This window comes from Mustela erminea, chromosome 2 (assembly GCF_009829155.1).
Source record: "Mustela erminea isolate mMusErm1 chromosome 2, mMusErm1.Pri, whole genome shotgun sequence".
In the NCBI taxonomy this organism is placed as follows: domain Eukaryota; kingdom Metazoa; phylum Chordata; class Mammalia; order Carnivora; family Mustelidae; genus Mustela; species Mustela erminea.
The window spans coordinates 132,995,234-133,017,261 of record NC_045615.1 but is presented as its reverse complement, the minus strand read 5'-3'; the positions used below and the strand labels follow the sequence as shown (position 1 = coordinate 133,017,261).

The window sequence follows — 22,028 nt, the reverse complement described above, 5'->3', positions numbered from 1 at the left end:
TATTAGTTAGGTAACAGTTTAGGTAGAGAATGTTACTTAGTAGGCCAAAGCTAGCTTTTGTTATAGACCAGGAAACCACTTTAGTGGACCAGACCTACTTAGAGTACAAGATTGGTTTTAATGAGGGAAGTAAACAAACAGTGAATGCAAGGGTGAATCTGAGAGTTGGTTTATTTCAACACCAATCTAGATTAATTTCCATAATTTGCTTGGATCCCCGTAATTAACTGGGATCCGCAGAGAACTCCAACTTGGTATAAAAGAAGTCCCTTTCCAGCATCTACAGCCCATCTTTCCCCCTCATCTCTCCCCCACCTCAGTGTCAACTCAGCCCTGCAAACCTTAAAGCTCGGAGATATTTAAGGAGCTCTGACTTAGCACTCTAAGGATGTGGTATGAATCACCCTGTCACTATTTCCTTGACCCTGAGTGTCACAGGAACCTAGAGCTCCTGAACAGGGGATCTGCCTTCCTCTGGGAGAGGAGACCCTCTCCCTGACCATAGCTTGGACTGAAGGGCTCTGCACTTGCGAGCAATTCTGATGCCAAGCCAGGCCTGCCAAGGTTTCTGAATATCATTTGCTTTCACTTTCCCCACTGTTGCTCTTGGCCAGCTGTCTGGACAAACTTGTTGCTCCATGTTGGGGCTCTTTGATTCTGGGTGTACCTATTGTTCATGACCAATTTTCCTGGATGTCTTGCTCTGCCACTGTATTGTCACCCTCATGTCTGTGACTGGTTGACCCTTTCCAGTTCCCCTTCTAGTTTGTCTTTATGCTTTTTTTCTTTTTCTTTTTCCTTTTATTTATTTATTTATTTGTTTGTTTTTAAACTGAGGCCATGTCCTATCTCTGACCAAAGAAATAAATCAGATCCTGGTATATAGATTTTACCCAAATTACTATGGTGCTCTATTCCTTAAGCTTGAGTTCATTCCACCATCAACGCCAGAATGGTTGTGATCGGTGTTCTTGGGTGAACTTAAGTTTTGTAACTTTATTTTCACTGTTACGAATAATGGTTAGGGAGAGGACATAAAGAAGAATGGTTCTGTCTGCCATCTTTTGTGCTAAATGTGTTCAATGTGGTCAGACGGGGGAAGCTTGTGTAATGTGGATTGTTTTATAACCCTGTTGTGTACGTCAGTGGTGCTTAGCCCAGGTTGCACCATGAATGAAATTGGGAACTTCTGAATGATACCAATACCTGGACCTATCCCAGACCAGCGGAGTAAGTCTGCTCCATTGGGCATAGGGACCAAGCACTGATACTTGGTATCTCCCAGGTAATTCTCAAGTACAGCAATGCTGGAAAACACTGGTGTAGATTTTTGAATTTTTTTCTTTGCAAAGAGGATGAGGAATAGAGTGAATAAAGCCATCTAGGTTGTCAGCCAGAACCCAAGTGCAAGTGGATATTTTGGTAAATCTTTTGTCTATTACTCAGTTACCTCATGGGTCTAATTATACTCCTCTTGCTTACCCTTCTCAAAAATGGTAAAGTTTCCAACATGATACTTGATTATTAGATTTTGAAGACTTTCTTTAAAATTCTAAACACTTGAAATAAGTCAAGCAGAGAGTCAATTATCATATGGTTTCACTTACTTGTGGAGCATAAGGAATAACACGGAGGACATTGGGAGATGGAGAGAAGGGAGCTGGGGGAAATCAGAGGGGGAGACAAACCATGAGAGACTGTGGACTCTGAGAAACTTAGGGTTTTGGAGGGGAGGAAGCTGGGGGGGCTGGGTGAGCCTGGTGGTGGATACTGAGGAAGGCACGTATTGCATGGAGCACTGGGTGTGGTGCATAAACAATAAATTTTGGAACACTGAAAAAAAATAAAATTAGATTTTTTAAAAAACTCTAAACACTTAATTCAGTATAACCAAATGACGAGTAAACACATTTAGTGTATTTTTAGCTGGTGTTATATCTACTCTGGGAGCATGATGAATTTGAGACATTCTGCAGTGTCATTACTTGTTCTTTTGCTAACCTACTTGCTTTCGGTATGTGGTAGTAATTAATCGCTTTATTCAGCCTGTATATGTAGGTATATATGTAATCATTTGCGCCCAGAAGAAACACCTTAATGGTCTGGTAAGTCTCTGAAACCTCTGTGGCAACTTTATATTAAGGGGTTTGTTTTTCTCCCATGTATAATTATTTTTTTTCCTTTTTTGAAATTTTTTTAAATTTAAATTTCTGTCAGTAAACCTACAGTGCGATATCAGCTTCAGGTGTACAACATAGTGAATCAATACTTCCATACAGCTCACGGTGTCCATCACGACAAATGTGCTCCTTAATCCCCTGTTTAACCCATCCTCCATCCACCTGCCCTCTGGTAACTCTCAGTGTTTTCTCTATAGTTGAGAGTCTGTTTCTTGGTTTGCCCCTCTCTTTCTTTTCTTTTTTTTTTTTTAATATTTTCTTTTTTTATTATCTTCAACTAGCCAACCTATAATAAATAATCAGTTTTTGATGTAGTATTCAATAATTCATTAGTTGCATATAACACCCAGCCCTCATCACCACATGTGCTGCCCTTAATACACAACACTGAGTTACTCCAACCATCCAACCTCCTCCCTTCTGTAACCCTCATTTTGTTTCCCAGAGTCCAGAATCACTCATGGTTTCTCTCCCTCTCTGATTTCTTCCCATTCAGTTTTTCCTCACTTCCCCCTGGTTCTCTGTGCTATGCCTTTTGTATTTCTCTGTGTGACTTATTTCACTTAGGAAAATACCTTCCAGTTACATCCATGTCAATGTAAATGGTAGGTATTCCTCTTTTCTGGTGGCTGAGTAATATTCCATTATATATGTGAACCACATTTTCTTTTTTTTTTTTTTTTTTTTTTAATTTTTTCAGCGTAACAGTATTCATTATTTTCGCACCACACCCGGTGCTCCATGCAGTCCGTGCCCTCTCCAATACCCACCTCCTGGATCCCCCAACCTCCCACCCCCCGTCCCTTCAAAACCCTCAGATAGTTTTTCAGAGCCCCTTTCTTTCTTTTTCCCTTTGCTTGTTTGTTTTGTTTCTTAAATTCCACATATGAGTGAAATCATATGGTATTTGTCTTTCTCTGACTTACTTTGCTTAGCATAACACTCTCTAACTCCATCCCTGTTGTTTCAAATGGCAAAATGCCATCCCTTCTGTGGCTGAATAATATTGCATTGTGTGTATACACCACATCTTCTTTACGCACCTTCAGCTGGTGGACACTTGGGCTGTTTCCACAATTTAGCTATAGTATGTAATGCTGCTATAAACATTGGGGTACATGTAATCTTTTGGATTCATATTTTTTGTATTTTTTTATTTATCCCATCATGATGTGAAGTTTTTTACAGGTTAAGGTACAGAAAATGAAAAGTTACCACAAGTCCTAATTTACCTGCTTTCTCTGGTTGCTGAGATGAAACTCATTTTTGAGACTCAGGTTAGCCTGTGGGGTTTCTCTGTGACCACATGCATGGGGCTGAGTGTCTGGCTGCAGGATGTGATTCTTTCAGACTCTGAGGATTAGAAACCAAGCTCCACGTGCCTTGGAGCCTGTGCATTGTGTCCAGCCAACAATTGTGTGATTATTTGGTTTTTTTTTGTTGTTGTTTTAGTTGTTTTTATAGCTCTCTTCTATCCTTACTGTTTCTACATTTAGACTTGGCTTTTTTTTTTTAAGGTGATAATGTGACTTGTGCTCCACAGATGGAAATCTTTTTTAAAAGCCAGAATTTAACCTAGGAGGCGAGGGAAAGTTCTGAATTGCTGGCTCAATTTAACCCCAGATGGCTACTTATTCTTGTCTTTTTGTTTAAAGTTCAGTGAAAGAATCATTACATGACTTGGCCTTTTCTTGACTTCTTAATGAATATGATTAGGAAAGAAAGGAAAAAAACTCTCTTAATTTTCCCAAATGCCAAAGGGAATCTTCCTTGATCTTATTAAGTGACTTTCCCTGTGGAATTTATCCTTTATGGTGGGTGAACTACTTCCTTACATGTTTTAATTTTAACTAAGTCTGAGTACCGAGATTTAGGCCTATACAACAGTTTTCTTTATCAGGTATCAAACATATTTTCCATATATGCAGCTGGAATTGTCCTTTTTTAAAAATCCTATTGACTCAAACTAGAATCACTATCTTTATTGTTTCTGTTTCACACGTTTTTAGTCTACTTGGTACCAGACTATTTGACATGATAGCTACCTAAAAAGTAGAGTGCTTTTGTTTTCAGTGGCACAGCAACACAATTTGAGATTGTAACTTTCTTAGAGCTGCCCCTGCTCTCCTCAGCATCTTAAACTATTGCCTTATAATAGTTGACTTAAGTGAAAATGAAATGAGGCATTTGGGCTCCCAGTTAGCCTGGAGTGATAACTGACCTCTGACTCTTCCAAGCTGTGTGGCCTTGGGCAAGTCACATAACCTGAGACGCCATTTTCCTTTGGCAGAATGGTACTAATACCCACCAATAAATCATCTGCCTGTTGTGTAGGGAATAGACCAGCTGCACACTGGACTTTCCCAAGGAGATTTAACCACGGTGATCTCTGAGTCCCACCCCTAGAGATTCTGATTTCACCTTGGGGAGAGGAGATAAAACAAGGAGCAGTGTCAGGGGTGTGACTACCATGCAGCCGCAGAGGTGACAAGAAGAGGATATAGTTCTGAAGGTAGATTTGGCAGATTTATTCATGGATAGTATGGTGGAGCATTAAAGAAAGAAAGTTGTGGAGAATGAATAAAATTTGGGGCCCTGAGCCCAAAATGATGGTGCCATTTACTGAGATAGAAAACACTGGCGTGAAAACATCCTCGCATCTTAGAAAAGAGTGGGAAGGCCCGCATGTGCATAGTAGGTATATTCGTGTGTATTTTTTATTTTGCTTTGTTTTCTTAGAATATCACATTTATTTTAAAATCAGGATTTCCATCTCCTACTTCCCTCATCTTCTTTGTATCATCTTTAGAACTTCAGTAAACATAACTGCTAGTGTCTTAGCTGTTGCAGTGGGTTTTAGATATCTGGGAACTGTATGGATTTAATCTCTTTAGGATTGATTTCAATCCACCATCAGAGGTGAGAAGAACTTTCTTCCATGTCATCGTCATGTTCTCTTGGCTCTTGAGGTGTTCCAAGCTGCCAGAACATCCTTCAGAATAGAGAAATTAAATGAAGGCACTTGCTGTAAAGTAGGTGCTAAGCAAATGTTACTTGAATCTGTGGCTGGTGAGTGACTGGGATCAGATCAAACTGTTCAGTTTTTGGAAGCTGAGATTTTAACATGTTGGAGTGGTTTTAAAATCTCATGGATGGGCCACCTGGGTGGCTCAGTGGGTTAAAGCCTCTGCCTTCATCTCAAGTCATGATCTCAGGATCCTGGGATCGAGCCCCACATCAGGCTCTCTGCTCAGCAGGGAGTCTGCTTCCCCCACCACCCCCCGACCCCCACCTGCCGCTCTGTCTACTTGTGATCTCTGTCAAATAAATAAATAAAATGTTAAAAAAAAAAAAAAATCTCATGGAGTTTCTTCATCGTGCTCACCCGTGGCCAAGGTGTCCCAGCAGGTCTGAAGGGCTGATTTTGTTGAATTGAGAGCCTCCCTTTCCAGTGGGTGATTTTTATTTCGGGTGTTAGAAGGTTCTCGAAGCATCTGTGCAACCCGTCATTGCACCATTCTTGTTCCACCTGCGAAGTGGTGGGGTTGATGACAATCTCGCACATCTGTAGGTGTCATCACTTTAATGTCACTGAGCGCCGTGCTGGATCGTCTACGTCTTTGCAGCCCACCAGCTGTCAGTCACACGTCCTGGTTGAATCTGCTCAGTGGAGGTTTCTGTCTTCTTCTTTAGCCACATCCTGATGTACTGAAGGAAGCCAGCCATACTTTACTTACTTTTGGGCAGGGGACTCCTAGATCTCTGAGGCTGTCTCGGCTAAGCAGTCTTGGTGGGTTCTTTAATACTGCCCACAGTGCTTACGGCAAAGAAGCCAACCCCAGGCCACAGCCATTCTCAAGGTCGTGTTGGGATGTGGTGGGGTTCTCTGGGGCTCCTTTATGGATTTCCCATTTCTCTAGCCCTTGTTCGGTGGACTTGTTCGATAGGTTTCATGCCAGATTGTGCACACTGCTGGTCTTCAACAGGCTGACGTGCGTGTCACTGCTGGTCTTATCCTAGGCTGAGTTCTGTAGTGTAAAATGGTCTTGCTTGTGGGCAATTTATGTTGCTGTGCGTGCTGCACTGACTTCTGTGCCAAAGCCATCATTAGCAGGTAGGCTTAGGCTCCTCACTAGGTGCTTTTGGTGGTTGAGACCTTGTTAAGAAACAAAGGAGAATTATTATTTCTCTCTTAAAAAGTTGCAATGGAGGTAAGAAGCAGGTGTCTGTCAAACTCCTCTGAAACATCCTGAGAATAATACAGGAGCAAAATGATGTTATTTGAGTGTTTCTGCTTCCTTAAATAAAATGAGAACTAGTCTGTTGGAACCAGTCATGTGTTCACCTATTTTTACATTGTAAGATGCATAAATAGCTCTAAAAATGAAACTTGTAATAATTCAGATAATTTTCATGGTGGTTTACTTGTATTTTTTCTGTAGTGTGTTTTAAGGGCCGGCTCATTCAGAACTATAATCCAGTTATATCTTCTATGAATGCATTGCTGCCGAAGTCCATAGGGTTAACTAGCCTACAAGGATCTTTATCAATCCAAGAGTCCTTTTCTCCATGATTAAAGTGATTAAAACTTTGTTGTACATTAGCCCTGTATTTGTGGTTCTCTGATGACCTCATAATTGTCTTTTTTTTTTTTTTTAATCTTTTCAAAAAGACAGCCTTGTAGAACCATAGTGTTGGAGGGAACTTAGAGTTCATACAATACAACACGGTCCCAACACTGCCTGCCTAGCCTTTGGTTACCCAGTTCCTGCCTGAGTACCTCTCAGTGAAGGGAATCGTGCCCCCTTGTAAAACAGCTCGTTTCATTCTCAGCCAAGTCAAATTCTTAGCAAGTGCTTTCTTGCTAAGAAAGCAATAAAAGCAATGAAACCTTTTATTTGATCCACGTTTTGCTGGACCAGATGTCACCCATGTTGTATTTGCATGGTTGGGGTTTTTGTTTGTTTGTTTGTTTGTTTTTATTATTTTTTAAAGATTTTATTTATTTATTTGACAGACAGAGATCACAAGTAGGCAGAGAGGCAGGCAGAGAGAAAGGAGGAAGCCGGCGCCCCGCTGAGCAGAGAGCCTTATGTGGGGCTTGATCCCAGAACCCTGGGATCATGACTCGAGCCAAAGGCAGAGGCTTTAACCCACTGAGCCACCCAGGTGCCCTTGTTTGTAGGTTTTAGTATAGAGCCTTCAATTCATTTAAGCTTCCCAAACTGTCTTGAGTTCTGATTCTTTAATGTCATCTGTACATTTATTAGTGGTGCCCTGTGTGTGCTTACCCTGTTGTTGGAATCCAGGCAATCTGGCCCCAGAGCCCTGTGGAAGTTATGTATTTATTTTATCTGTCCAGGGGATCCTTTTGTATCAGAGCAGAGACTCATGGGACTCAGTCTTTGGGGTCACTCACTCTGCACAATATTGTCCTGGTTTTTTTTTCCCCTCCGTAATCTATTTCATTTCCTACTTCATACCTTTGGCATGCATATGGCTTCAAGATGCCATGACCCCTCTCCAGCCTCATTCTCTGTGAAGTTCCCTGCTCAGTGCTGAGTCAGCCTCCCTCTATCTCTGGACCACAAGACCTCATTCCTAGAAGGGAATCAAATTGCCCCAGCTGGTCAGGTGCCCCGTGTTAACCCTGATGCCCCAGGCCAAGGTCATAGGTCAGGAGAGGATTAGAGGGGCAGGAGCCAGGGTTTCTCAGAGTAAGCTCCTTCAGATAGGCTTGCAGGCGGAGGGGGGGGGGGGGGGAACCAAAGGAAACCACCAGTGTGAGCCCTGTCTGTGGATGCTGGTCAACTAGTTAAGAATTCAGATCGTTACATAATCATGGAATCGTGTCTCTGTTTTAAAGAATAGGGCTTATCTGAAAGCCTTGTTGAAATCCAGTGCTAAAGACTCTATTTTTATTTTTTAAGATTCCATTTATGTTTTTGAGAGGAAGAGTACATGCACAAACGGGGAGAGGGAGAGGGAAAAGCAGACTCCCCACGGAGGAGGGAGCCCAATGCAGGGCTTGATCCCAGGACCCCAAGATAATGACCTGAGCCAAAGGCAGATACTTAACCAAATGAGCCACTGAGGTGCACCTTAAAGCTCTATTTTTAAAAAGGAAAGAATGTCTGTGGAGACTTGCTGGTCCCTGATGATCATCTCCTTCCTTTAAACCATTCTTTTAATCATCTGCACTTTGCATGCACCGTGCAAAAATGCACACTGCTTTTTGACTGACATGACCCCAATCTCTAGCCAGAACAGTATTGTTTAGACTTAGGTAACACATATACCCAAAATCTTTTTCAAAGGGGAAATTTTTTTTTTTTTTAATCTCTGGCCATACAACCTATGCTATGAGAAACACCACTTTTAAAACAGTGAAGTCCTATTCAGTGTTAACAGAATTCTCAATGCTAAAGGGAAATGTTGTTTTTAAATTTAAGTTATTTTCATATTTTTATCATAAATCCTTTAGGAATTGTAGTTCTCATTATATACATTTGTGAACTCTGAAAGACCTCTGTAGACTAGGTTCATAAACAGTTTCTAACGTACAGGATTCCTTTTTTTTTTTTCCTGTTCAGAGCACTGAGACAGCAGTTTCTTACCTCCAACTTTTGGAACCTCTCATTCACCATGGTTCTTCTATGATTAGTGACAATCCACTTAACGATTCTACAGGTTCTCACAGTTCTGTAGGTTTAAAAATATCTCTGTGTCTGTCTGTTTGTATGTGTGTATTGATATAGACATAGATAAGCTACGAGATAGGTGTTCATGTAGAGCAGATAGGTGCTGGCTTTTCTTTTTTTTAGCAAGCCCGTCCTTTCATTTGTGCTTTCGTGCCGCCAACTAATGTTTGTTTTAACTTTTCTAAGAAAGTCTTAAGTTGATTACTGTTGAAGGAGGATGACGTGAAGTAGGAGTTGAGAAGTTCTGTTTTTATTTTATTCTCTCCTAACATGATACCATCAGTTGCAGGCAACAGACCTATCCCAGCAATTCCTTGTACTCCCAAATGGTTGGGAGGAAACATCTCCGTCATCTCTGACATTTTTTCAAACACCTTTCCTTCATTCTCAGATGTCAGTGCATCTGTTATTATTCGCTTTTGAACGTGTGAGCCAATTTCCAACCTTTTCCATGATCTTGTCTCTCTCCTTTTACTTGTGCGGCAGCACTGGTCTCTTTGAAGACACCTCCCTTTCCCCTTCACGGGGACCTTTCATAGTTGGTCAGCACATTGCCTTTTTTTTTTTTTTTTAAGATTTTTTAAAATTTATTTATTTGACAGACAAGAGATCACAAGTAGGCAGAGAGGCAGGCAGAGAGAGAGAGGAGGAAGAAGGCTCCCTGCTGAACAGAGCCCAATGCGGGGCTCCATCCCAGGACCCTGGGATCATGACCTGAGCTGAAGGCAGAGGTTTTAACCCACTGAGCCACCCAAGCACCCCAGCACGTTGCCTTTTTTTAAAAAAGATTTTATTTGGGGCACCTTGGTGGCTCAGTGGGTTAAGCAACTGCCTTCGGCTCAGGTCATGATCCTGGGGTCCCAGGATCAAGTCCCACATCAGGCCTTCTGCTCATCAGGGAGCCGGCTTCTCCCTCTGCCCCTCGCCCCTTTCATGCTTGCGCTCACTCTCTCTCAAATAAATAAAATCTTTAAAAAGAAAAAAAAAGAAGAAAGAAAAGAAAAAAAAAATATTTTATTTATTTATTTTATTATTATTATTATTTTATTATTTGGAGAGCGAGAGCACCTGTGTGTAAGCAGGTGTATAAGAAGGGGGAGGGGCAGAGGGAGGGAGAGGAAGAAGCAGACTCCTTCCTGAGCAGAGAGCCCAATGCAGGGCTCTATCCTAGCACCCTGAGATCATGACCTGAGCCGTAGGCAGTTGCTTAACTGAGTGAGCCACCCATGTGCCCCAGCATGTTGCTTTAGACAGCCTTCTGGACTTCTGCCCTTTTTGGGTCTTGATGATAACTTGAAGTGTGTCCTTCTAGAATACATGTCTGGCTTGCTCTGATACTTCTCTTTTTGCCTGTTAAAAGCTCTGGTGCAGTTATGTTTTGTACAGGTTTCATTTCTACTTTATCCCTTTTGTATCGATTAGAAGCCAGTCCATAGTAGCAATTGCTCCTCTTGTTTCCTGCGTCTTTTCAATTTGATGCCAAGACAAGTCACTGGTGCTTTTTAGCTAATTGTGACTCAGAGGAGATGCCTGATAGATATCTGGCAGTTGAAACCCCTCATTGCTAGTCCGGTCTGTTTCCTTGCCAATTTTTAAATCTATATTGGGAATATGCCATTTACTTCTTTTATCTGACCAAATGATCTATGGGCTGTTCTCGAGGAGAGATCATTAAATTCCTTCCATCTTTTATTGTTCTTCTTCCTTTCTTGTTAAGCGTAATTAAATTTTCATTATTATTAACATTTATTTTATAATTTTTAAATAAATATTTTAAGTATTTTAAAATTTAATAAATATTTTAAATATTTAAAAATTTTTAAATTATTAAAATTATTAAAATTTTCATTATTATTTCTAGCATGCCCAAGATGTTATTTTTCTAGGTTAATATCCAGGGCTGGTGGCCAGGAAAACTGAATACTTACTATGTGTGAGGTTCCATACTAAGCAAGCCATAGATTTTCATGTGATACTTCCTTAAGGATAGCCTGTCTTCCTAATGTCAGGAGCACTTTTTTTAGTGTCCAGCCACTTAGGGTTCATAGTACTACTCTTGGGACTTTCTGCAGTCAGCCTGAGTTCAGGAAGTATTAAGCCATTTTTCTCCTGTTCTAGATAAGAAATGTTGTCTATGTGGTTTCACACTTGTTTATTTTTAGGTCAGTTCCCACAAAGACATTTAAAGAAAAATATCATTTACCATGTATGACAGGTCCTTAAAGAATATACTAGTGGGTATCAGGATAGGCACAGAACTTCTAGGAATTTTTGGATGCCTGATACTAAAATAGAAAAATTAGTAAACATTTATTACATGCAAAAGATTTTCCTGGAGTGTTCTTTGTTACTTCCCCATATTAGAGTAAAATACCTGACGGTTACATGTGCCCTTATGCCTGCCCTATCTCATAAGTTAGTATCTCTCTAATATCTATTCTTATTATCCGTTGCTATGTATAAGTATACAGGTCAAAAGATTAATATTGGGGGGCACCTGGGTGACTCAGTGGATTAAAGCCGCTGCCTTCAGCTGAGGTCATGATCCCAGGGTCCTGAGATGGAGCCCCGCATCGGACTCTCTGCTCAGCAGGGAGCCTGCTTCCTCCTCTCTCTCTCTCTCTCTCTCTCTCTGCCTGCCTGCCTCCCTGTGATCTCTGTCAAATAAATAAAAATAAAATCTTAAAAAACCAAAAAAGATTACTATTGGAATGGTCAAAAGACCACAAGCTATTAACAGCTTCGTAGGTGACACTTCAAGGAGTAATGAATGGGGAAGGGTGCTTTAACATCAAAGTAGCATCTAACAAGGCCATGAGCATAGGAGAGATTTATGGTTAGAAAAACTACTGAGGTGGACCAGAGCAGGTAGAGGAGAAATAGTGTTAGGAGTCAGGCCAAGCTTTTCTGTTGCATGAATGAACGCATCCATCAGTGTTAGAGCTGTGGAGCCAGGCTGGACTTCAGTCTGTTTCCATGTATTGTCCTGGTTGAGGTGCTCACTGGCTCTCTGACCATGAGAAGTAGTTTCCTTACCGTCATCATTTTGAGAAGAATTATTTAAAAGAAGAAGTTAACCTTTCTGTAGAATGAAAACAACCAATTTTTTGAAGCACATCACCATGTTTTACCTCCCTGGGGTAAGTGGATGTCCTTTGTTAACACCCTTTTGTTTTAACTCCTTGGGCTTGAGGGTTTGAGCTGCTCTCACATTTGCACGAACAAGAATGTAAAAGAGAGGAAGCTAGGGATGTAGAAAGATTTTGGCTGTTGTGTAAATTTCTTAGGGTGACAACCCTTAGTTATCCCAGAACATGCTGTACTCAGGGCTTGGATAGGACAGCTTTTAACATCAGAGGAGATCTGATCTGGCAAGTAGGGCCGGTTGGGGAAGGTCCTAGGCAGCCTAGTCATTTTGTGGGCAAGGTAGTTGCTTTATGGTTCCAGGTCATCATTCCATGCAGAGCAGGAAAGTCAGCTAGTGACTGGTGGCCTAGACCCAGCATGGTGTCAGTATCCTATATTAGATGGGCATTGGGAGAGAACTTTAAGCAAAGGACCGAAATGCTTCTGCTAAAATTCCATAATAAGGAAGCTGAGCTTACTCTTTAAGTAGGTAGACTAGTTCCCAGAATCAAAGAGAAGCTTTACAGGAAGGTCAAGTATGATCCAAGGCAGCTTGAGTAATAATAGATGGTTATTAGTTCAGGTGTCTTACCTGTGCCCAACCTTCTCATATGTCAAGAATGCAAATTGTGGTTAGTTTACACATGGACCATGTGCCTACCTTTAAGTCAAAAAGGGACTAGTATCTTGATGTACTAGTCCCTAAAGACTGCCTACAATTGGGGAAGGGGAGTTCTCCAAAGAAAACCAAAGGATTTTTCAGGAGAAGCAGATGCCGAGCTGAAATGAGCAGCAGATGTCCACTGTACTAAGCCCAAATCAACACAGTCTAGGAAGGTGTATTGATGCAATTGAAAATTTCATTTCCCTTCTGGCTCTTGCTGTCATGGGCTAGAAATTTGAGATAGATTGCTGAATAGTTTCTATTTAATCTCCATACTTCTAAAGGTGATTTCTTCAGAGCCATCTTTGAATATGTAGTGTGAGTCTTAACCTTTAAATCACGCAGTTCATTGTTTTCCCACGAGGTGGTTTCTTCCCTGTGCACCCTCTGAGCAGCTGCTGTCCAGCTCACAATTGCACATTTGAAATCACTGTTCTGTTCCAACAATGCAGGATATGGGATTTCAAATCTCTTTTGTAGCTCTAGTAACTGCTTTTATATTTCTAATTAAACAATTTATGTGGTAAGATACCAGTAAAAACAAAATAAATACAAACTATAAATTATATTGAGCTGAAGATTGCTTTGTTCCAGAAACTTGAGCCAAAAAAAACCCCAAAAACGAAAACAAAAACAAAAACAAAAAAACCCTATTACATGAGGACTTCTAATTGCTATATATATATATATATATTTTTTTTTTTTTCCAGAAAACAAAACCTATTAAAATTTTGGTAATACTCATGATTTCCTAATAAGTAGTCTTAACTTTGCTCACACCTAAAATCTGTAGTTTGTGCCTCTGAAGTCTCTGGCTAGTTTTCCAGTTAATCTTTTATTAGATTCCATGACTGTTGCAGGCATGACTGTCTTGTCTGATGACCTCATTCTGTGTCAAAAACCATAAACAATTACTATGACCTCTTTAATGTGTAATATTGGAGGCCACTGAGCAAAAGGATATACAATTGGACTCTCCTGAATATGTTAGGAGATAATATAATAGACACTCTGATTCCAGCTTTAGCCTTACGGATAATTGCAATAAAGTTGAGTCTGCAAAAACTCAGTGGTTCTATAACCATATTACCAGGCAACAGAATGACTTTGTATTTTGTTCTCTTCTCCCTCCTACCTACCCACCCCGGCTTTTCTATTGCATAACCCCCCACACAGATGACATTTAGGGGGAAAACATTTACTGATTTTATATTAATTTATAAATTTGTAAGATAAAGTCCATTATTGTACTGTCTAGATGTAATCACTGGTCACGACCTTAATTAAATATTATCCCAAAATTTAAAAAATATTAATACCTGCAAGAGTGTCTTCAAGACTTGTTTTCTCCATCTCATGTATTTTGAAGGGGATATTTACTTTATAATATCTAGCTGGAGGACAGGCTGGCAGGAATTGTATGAGTGACAAGTATTGTGCTTACGTTGCTCACATAATGTCATTTGATTCCTTCAGTAACTATTTTACGCATGAGGACACTGAGCTCAGAACATAAAATAATTTGCACAGTGTTATGATCTGACCATAAAGCCTATTCCTTTTCCCCACAGTCTGCCTTTCTCCTCATAGTAATAAAAGTAATAGCTAGAATTTTTTATGTGCACGGGGAGCAAGGCTCTGTCCTGTGTACCTTACGCACATGCATTATTGCATTTAATCCCCACAAAAACCCGTGAAACAGGTAGGCAGCTAGAATGAAGTAATTTGCCTAAGGCAGCCACAGATCACAGCTGGTGGCCTTGAACTGTATCTCTCACTCCGTGGTCTGTGCTCCCACTTACAATCCTGTAACACCTTCCTTGAGTGAACAGGTGTCTTCAGTATCCTCGGGTATGTTAGAAAAAGATGCATGATTTTTAAGGATAGGATTGGTTGACTGTAAAGAAGATTCTGTTAAGTCATTAATCATTTGTTGCATTTAAAATCCTAAATTTCGGGCGCCTGGGTGGCTCAGTGGGTTAAGCCGCTGCCTTCGGCTCAGGTCATGATCTCAGGGTCCTGGGATCGAGTCCCGCATCGGGTTCTCTGCTCCGCGGGGAGCCTGCTTCCTCCTCTCTCTCTCTCTGCCTGCCTCTCTGCCTACTTGTGATCTCTCTGTGTCAAATGAATAAATAAAATCTTTTTAAAAAAAAAAAAAATAAAATAAAATCCTAAATTTCTCTCAAGTCTTGGGCTTTGGCTTAGAGTAACTTCAGACAGTGGGTAACAGTGGCATCACACAGAGGGGGAACGGTAATGCTTGGCCTGGAGAAGCCATGAGGGTCAGAGCAGCACCAATTCCAAAAAACTGTCATGTATCCATCCATTTCATCTGTGTCACCACTGTCTCACCCAGGCCCCATCATCTTTTTCCTGGATGATCTTTCCACCTAAAACTTTTCAGTGGATTTCTACTGCATAAAGAACCTCAGTTCAAGTTCTTTATTGTTTTCCCAATCTGGCCCTGCCTCTGCCGATGTGATGCCCCTCCCCAAGTTCACGATCACTGATCCTCAAGTCCCTGGAAACGCCAACCCGATTCTTACCTCGAGGGCTTCCTTTCTGCTCCTCCCCAGCTGGATTTACACTGTCCCTTCTTTAATTCCTTACTGAGCCCCCAACTCAGCCTGTCCTCAGAGAGGCCTTCCCTTCCCCTCAGTATGAAGCTGCACCGGCGGTGGAGGTCACAGCAACGACACAGTGAGGCCAGCCAACATTTCGTGAGCTTTTATTCTACACGAGGCATTGTTTTCTACATTTACTACCTCACAGCCTTGTGACCTTCCTTTGAAGTAGGCGCTGTTATCATCTCCACCATAGAGATGATGAAACTGAAGCACAGAGAGTTCTGCTATTCAATCAATCGCTTGTTTTCTTTTCTTCACACTTACCATGATCTGTAATTATCCTGCTCTCCTCTAGAAACTAAGTTGCTGAGAGAAGGGACCTCATGTTATATTCTGCTGTTCCTGAAGCTTTTTAAAAACTGCCTGGGACCTAGGAGGCACTTATGTGGAAATATGTTGAATGAGTGAAGGAACAATCTGACAGATGAGATTATGATATTTGTGATAAGAAACAGAACATTTCAAAGATGATACTTCTGCTATAATTGTACTGAAAGGACTCAGAGCCCTTCAGTTAAATAGTTGTTGAGCATTTTTCTTCTCTGTTGCATTATAATGTGTGCATATAAGCATGTGATCATGAATCTGGGCAGAGAAAGAGAGACTGTATGTCAACATACTCATTAACCCAGTCGTTGCTGGTCAGTAGGTGGGTGCCAGGGAGTTGCTTTTCAAACATGGAGCACCGTTTGTGCAATTGGGTTCTGTGCAGATTAGGTAATGCAGCTGGTGCTGAGAAAAATCTCATTCAAGTAGGGAGATTCTAATTTTGCAAATTTCCTTGTTCTTTTGAACAAAGGATGTAGTGGCCTTTTTCTTCCTGGTGTGCCGCAAATACTAATTTCTCAGAATTTGGGAACTGAGAAAGAACTTCGGAGCATTAGCTCACCTTCTTCATTTTACAAGGGAAGAGAAACAATCCCCAGGCATGAATCGGTTTTCACAGGGTCACAGAAGTACTCCGTGGTAAGAGCCAGAGCTTGCCTCATAACCACCAAGCGTGTTTAATGATGAAACACTGTTAGGAGAAGAGGAACCTTGTTCACTTCAGGACCATGAACAGAATGCGGACCCGTCAGCATCTCCTGTTTCCTTGAGAAAGAAAACTATGGCCACCAGGAGGATGTTGCTTCCCTGTCCCTCTTTAATAATACAGTGTAATACCTTCTTGTAGCACATTCAGGAGCTGAAAGTGATATGTCACTTTGTTTCCTTGTATTGAAAATCTTGGTCCTTCAGAAGCCTGGAAATAGCATTTGGTCAGTTTATAAGGAAGAATGTGGAATTTGGCCTGGGAAAAATCCCTGGTTTGCTGTGTGTTCTAAGTAATTTTATCATTTAAATACGGAGTAATGTTACCATTAATTGAAATAGTTAACAACAGTGCTTTAGAAAACAAAAATGCTTTTCTGCTGGGGAAATGATAATCAAACAGGATATTATAAACAGTGAATACAGAATTTTCACAGTACCTGGAATTCTGCTTACTGAATCATGGTCTATTCTATTTTGCATAAATAAGGAAAAGTCTCCTCCTTATTCATGTCAATAAAAGCTAGTGCACAATAGTTCACTTTAGGAGACTGGGTTGCTTCTGGCTGGTTTTAAGACATTATGGACATTGGAGTGTGCGACACCAAAAGAAGCTAAGGCAGTTCAGAAAACATTATTGACACCTGCTTCGCTTCTGTTCCCTACAGTGTTGGGTGTATGACTGTGTCTGCCAGGTTCTTCGCTCTTGTAGAACTTTTAGTTTAAGAAGAGTAATGATGCTATTGGTGGATGTCAAATGCCCAAGTGAGCAGTGAGGACACTGGGCTGAATGTTTGAGTGATTTTCCTGGAGAATTCAAAATAAAGGAGTGTGGATCTGATGTCACTATCATCCTTTTGTATGTCTGTACTTGGGGCCATATTGAAATGGCCAAGAACTTGAAAATGAAGGAAATGGGCTTCCTTCCTTATATCTTTGTAAGCTCAACTCATGGGAGGAGCAAAGCCACCTGTAAGAGAGGCCGATCTGTTCCTAGGCCTGCAGGGTTTCATGGTCAAATCTCACTGGGCGGTTAAATGTCAGTTTCAATCTGGAGATGAATATGATCAGAAAAGGATGAGTCTGGGAGTTAAACATTGGTAGCACTCTTCCCAGCTTTGTGGAAGGAAAGAGAACCGTGTCAAACAGATTTGTGGTATCATGGCCTCCTTGCCAAGGTATCCCAACACACTGAAGATTCCGGTTCTACAGATGCATCTAACCCTGTTGGGGAACTGGGTCCATCAGGCTGTGCTAAACCAATGCTGTTAGACTTGACATCTCCCGATGGGTTAGTTCATCAGATGTTGAGGGAGTTTGGATTAATGTGTTAACCATAGGTCCAGAACTAACCTGCCTATTTCTACAACAGAAGATAGGAGTTCATTGAAGGCTCTCATCAGAATAGTCAACAAACTTTCCCATTCCAAATTAGTAAGAATGCTAGTCTTTTCCCCAGACACCTTCATGGGTTATTCCTGGGACCTACGAGATGAGGTGCATTCCCTCAGCTGCTTCTCAGGTTGCTATGCCAGCTCACTCCAAGCACGCTCCTTACCGCTGGGAATAATAGCCATTCGGGGGCATACACAATGTACCTGCAATGTCCGGCTTTTGATGTCCTGGGAGTGGCCTCAGGTGCCTACAGGATGTCTTTGTTACTGATGATGGAGGATCCAGGCTCCCTGGAGCCCCAAGGGAAGCAGGGCAGAGGTAACTACCGGCTCCCACTGGCTGAGCACCTGGCCCCTGCTTTCAGTGCCGATCTCCCTCCCTCCTCCTGTATCATTCCTGCTCAGGGTATCCCACTGCCTGGGTCCCACAGGTTCTGCTTTGTGTGCTCAGCTTCACATGCACCATCTTTCCAAGGCTTTCCTTCGGTAGTGCCCGAAGGAAGAAGGCCTGTGGCATCCGTAACATTCTGTGCTTAGAACCATCCAGCCGCCCTACTGGATGAGAACAGGTCACCGTAGACTTCCCTCCTGACTTTGGTGAGTTTTTTCTTTAGAGGTCCCTTATTCAGACCTTGGTTAGGACGTTCCTAGTCCATTGGGATTGTTTTAATTACTCTCCCATTCAGGGGTTGATTCCATTCCCTTTGTCCCAGGAGATTCCTTTGCTTCGTAGATATTCCTGAAAAGAAGTAATGTGTGAGGGGGAGAAGTGATGTCCAGTGCCACCTTTGGTAGCTTTTGAGACCCCAATATAAATGGATATGGAGTGACACCTAACTTTTCAGCTAAGAACCTCCAAGGGCCAGGCCCTCAAAAGTCCAGCCACGTAAAGTAAATGCAATCTGAGAGCCTCAGAACAGAGTTGAGAATTGGTTTTTCCTGATTATCTCTGTCGGGTTGAGGTGCCAGAAACAGGACATTATGATTTTTGTGCTGTCATTAAGGAAAATCTCATAAAAGATTTTTAAGAATTTTTTAAAATGTATATCCTGCTATCTCGTGTTCCATATCTTAGTCTGTTCAAGCTGCTATAACAATACCATAGACTGAGTGGTGTATGGATGACAGGGATGTAGTACTCATGGTTCTGGAGCCTGGGAAGTCCAAGATCAAGGCACCAGCAGATTCACTGTCTGGCGAGGGCTCCCTTCCTGGTTACTGACCATCTTTGCGCCGTGTCCTCACATGGTGAAAGGGACAAGCGATCTCTCTCGCTCCCTTTTGCAAGGACACTGGTCTTATTTATGAGGCCTCCACCTTCATGACCTGATCACCTTCCAAATGCCCCACCTCCTCATACCACCAATTTGGGGATTACATGTTTACCGAGGGCTTTTGAGAAGACGCAAATATCCAGTCTCTAGCACTCTATATAAAAAATTTTGATTCTAGGGGCGCCTGGGTGGCTCAGTGGGTTAAAGCCTCTGCCTTCAGCTCAGATCATGATCTCAGGGTCCTGGGATCGAGCCCTGAGTCGGGCTCTCTGCTCAGCAGGGAGCCTGTTTCCCCCCACCCCTTGCCAGCCTCTCTGCCTACTTGTAATCTCTGTCTGCCAAATAAATAAATAAAATCTTTAAAAAAATTTTTTGATTCTATGAAACTAGAGGGAAAGTTTGTATCTAAAACATGACATAGTGAGAGAGACCTATTCACCATGTGACCATAGGCAAAGCTGCTAATGTGCCTAAAGCTGTAAAATGGATAGGACAGTTCTTAATTTGGAGCCACGTGGCCTCTGGGGTGACCATTCTCACTCTGAGCCTCTCTACTTGGAAAGCTCTCAGTGGCTGGCTTGCTGCCAACCAGAGGATGTGTTCCAGACTTCAGCACAAGCGTGAGCGTTCTCCCGAGATCAGACCTGTGTGCTTTTCAGCACATCTCACCTGTCTTTACCTTGCCCTTTGTTGCCCCCTGTGAAGTCCCCTGCACACATGACACTGGTCCCCATACTCATATTCCCCACCTTTGTAGAAAGCCTGAATCATTTTCTGGTTTCATATAGCAACAAAACCCCACAGACAATCTTTCCTTGTGCAGTTTGTTACCAGCACTTGGCTGACATTAGTGTTCTTATCAATGGGTGGAGAAAAATTTGCTTGCCCTCAGGGGGAAAAAAAAAAACCCAAATGGCCAAATAACCACTCCTTTGTCATTTGATATTCAGCAAACATTTATTGAGTACCTGCTGTTTGTTGGTACTGGTATTAGGAAGATGAGTAACACAGCATCTGTGGCCTCAGGGGATGCCCATTCTGGTAGGGAGAGACAGACTCATAAGCAGGCAGTCAGTAATAAGTCCTTCAGATAAGTGTTTTGCTGGGGAGAAGGGCAAGTGCAGAGGGCTGTGGCAATACAGAGAAAGCTCAGTCTTAGCATTGTAGAACACTTCAGATGAAATGTTCAATAGTTCAACAGGTTTTAGGGGAGGGGTTGGCTTGGCTAGATAAAGAAGAGAAGAAAAATGGGTATCTAATACGGAGTACTGTTGGCGGCCCTTTCTAGGAAAGGGGTAAAGACTAATTTAATCTAGTCTGACTTAATTCTCACTAGAAAGTAAAAATAAGCAGTTTACATTTTTTTTTCCCTGTTCTTCTGGAACTTGTGTTTTGAAAAAAGTGTTCTCAATATGGTGACAAGATGTTACCACATTGAAATTGCTGGAATCTATTGCATTGTTAGAACCATCCTGAGGTGACTTGAAATGGTCTCAAGAAATTTAAAACTCACTGTGAACATAAATTGTCATTAGTGGAAAGAGTAAGATGATCACAGTGAGTTGTGATCATACCATAGCACAATGGTTGCCTATGTAAACCTTAATGTTTGTCTTTTTTTCTGTCTTCACCAAAAAGGGGGGAGGCGGGGAGAAACACCAGAGGGGTATTAAATGTGTATACTTAAGTTTTAAAAAAAAGTATTTTAAATTACCCTCTCTTACTAGTCTTGTCTAAAACTGTAATGGAAACTAGTTTAAAATTTCTTGTCACTTTCAGATGTATTCTCACATAATGAAAGGAAGGAAGTCAAACATTTATGGGGGAATGATGAGTAAAAATTGCAAAGTGATGTTACCGTGTTTGAAATGGTCAGTTTTTACATGACTATTAAATGCTGCCTTTCAAATTTAGTAGAAATAGGAGATGTGGGTATTTTCCTCTTTTTATTATAAAAGAAGTGAGCTCATCAATCGGGGAAGCATGTAGCTTTTAACATATTTTAGACTCTCAAGTAGTTTTGAAGTATGTTTTTGTCTCGATAATAACATGAAACATTTCTTACTAAGAAGACTGTCTCTCTTTAAGGTTATGAGAAGACTGATGACGTCTCGGAGAAGACTTCACTGGCTGACCAGGAGGAAGTACGGACTATATTCATCAACCATCCCCAGCTGACAAAATTCTGCAATAATCATGTCAGGTAGGAACTACCGAAGATCTCTGTGGGACCAGCTATCACAGTCGAACTCAACTGGCCATCTCCTCTCTCTGGCCTCAACAAAAGTGCTTACAGAGAGCGTTCAGTTTAATCAGTTACAGTTTGAGAGTTTATTGAAGGTGGTGTGACTCGGCTGGTTTTTCGAACTTCTAGCCAATAAGGAGATGTGAATAAGAATCTGGAAGCTGGAAGGAGCAGAAAGGATAAACAGCCATACTCTACCAATTCTCTATGTAGTGACCCAACAGTGAAAGCTGATTATAGATCAATACCTTTGTCTCGAACCTGTAATAGAGTGATGAGTTATTGTTTTTGGCCAACAAGTTTTAACATTTTAGAAGAGGTCTTTGCAGTCCTTCACCAAGAACTCCTTTTTGTTTAATAGTCTTTAAATGTTGGCTTTTGATAGTTGTAAAATTGAGTATGGTGTTGAGAAAGAGGACTCTGAGAATTGCTTGAGTGTTACATTTTCCTTCCAACAATAGTATAAAAAGTGTCGCTGTTGCAAGTACTGTTCACTAAGTGGCCTCTGGACTGGAGTGAACATGAACACCTCTTACCCATTATCCTAGCCCAGTGTTTCTCCAGAGGCAGAATTCCTGGATTTGAGAAATGACCATTTAAAATTAATATTTACAACTTCACATTCTAGAGTAACTTTCTCAGTTTGGGAATGTGGTATGCGTTCCTGTAATCTATTTTTTTTTTTAAGCTTTTTGTGGAAAGCATTAAAAATAGCACAACAAACCCCCTTGCACCTATCATCCAGCTGCACAATTAGCAACTCATGTAATCTTCTATTTAAATAA

At 41.4% G+C, this 22,028-nt stretch overlaps 1 protein-coding gene across 3 annotated transcripts in view; it reads left to right on the top strand.

The window, feature by feature from the left end:
• Positions 1-22,028, top strand: part of ATP8A1 (ATPase phospholipid transporting 8A1) — a 237,954-nt gene that overhangs the window by 15,634 nt on the left and 200,292 nt on the right. For all 3 annotated transcript variants that reach the window (XM_032334198.1, XM_032334197.1, XM_032334199.1), the window contains exon 2: positions 21,087-21,201. In XM_032334198.1, coding sequence (XP_032190089.1) covers positions 21,087-21,201 — 115 coding nt within the window. The remainder of the gene's footprint in view (positions 1-21,086; positions 21,202-22,028) is intronic.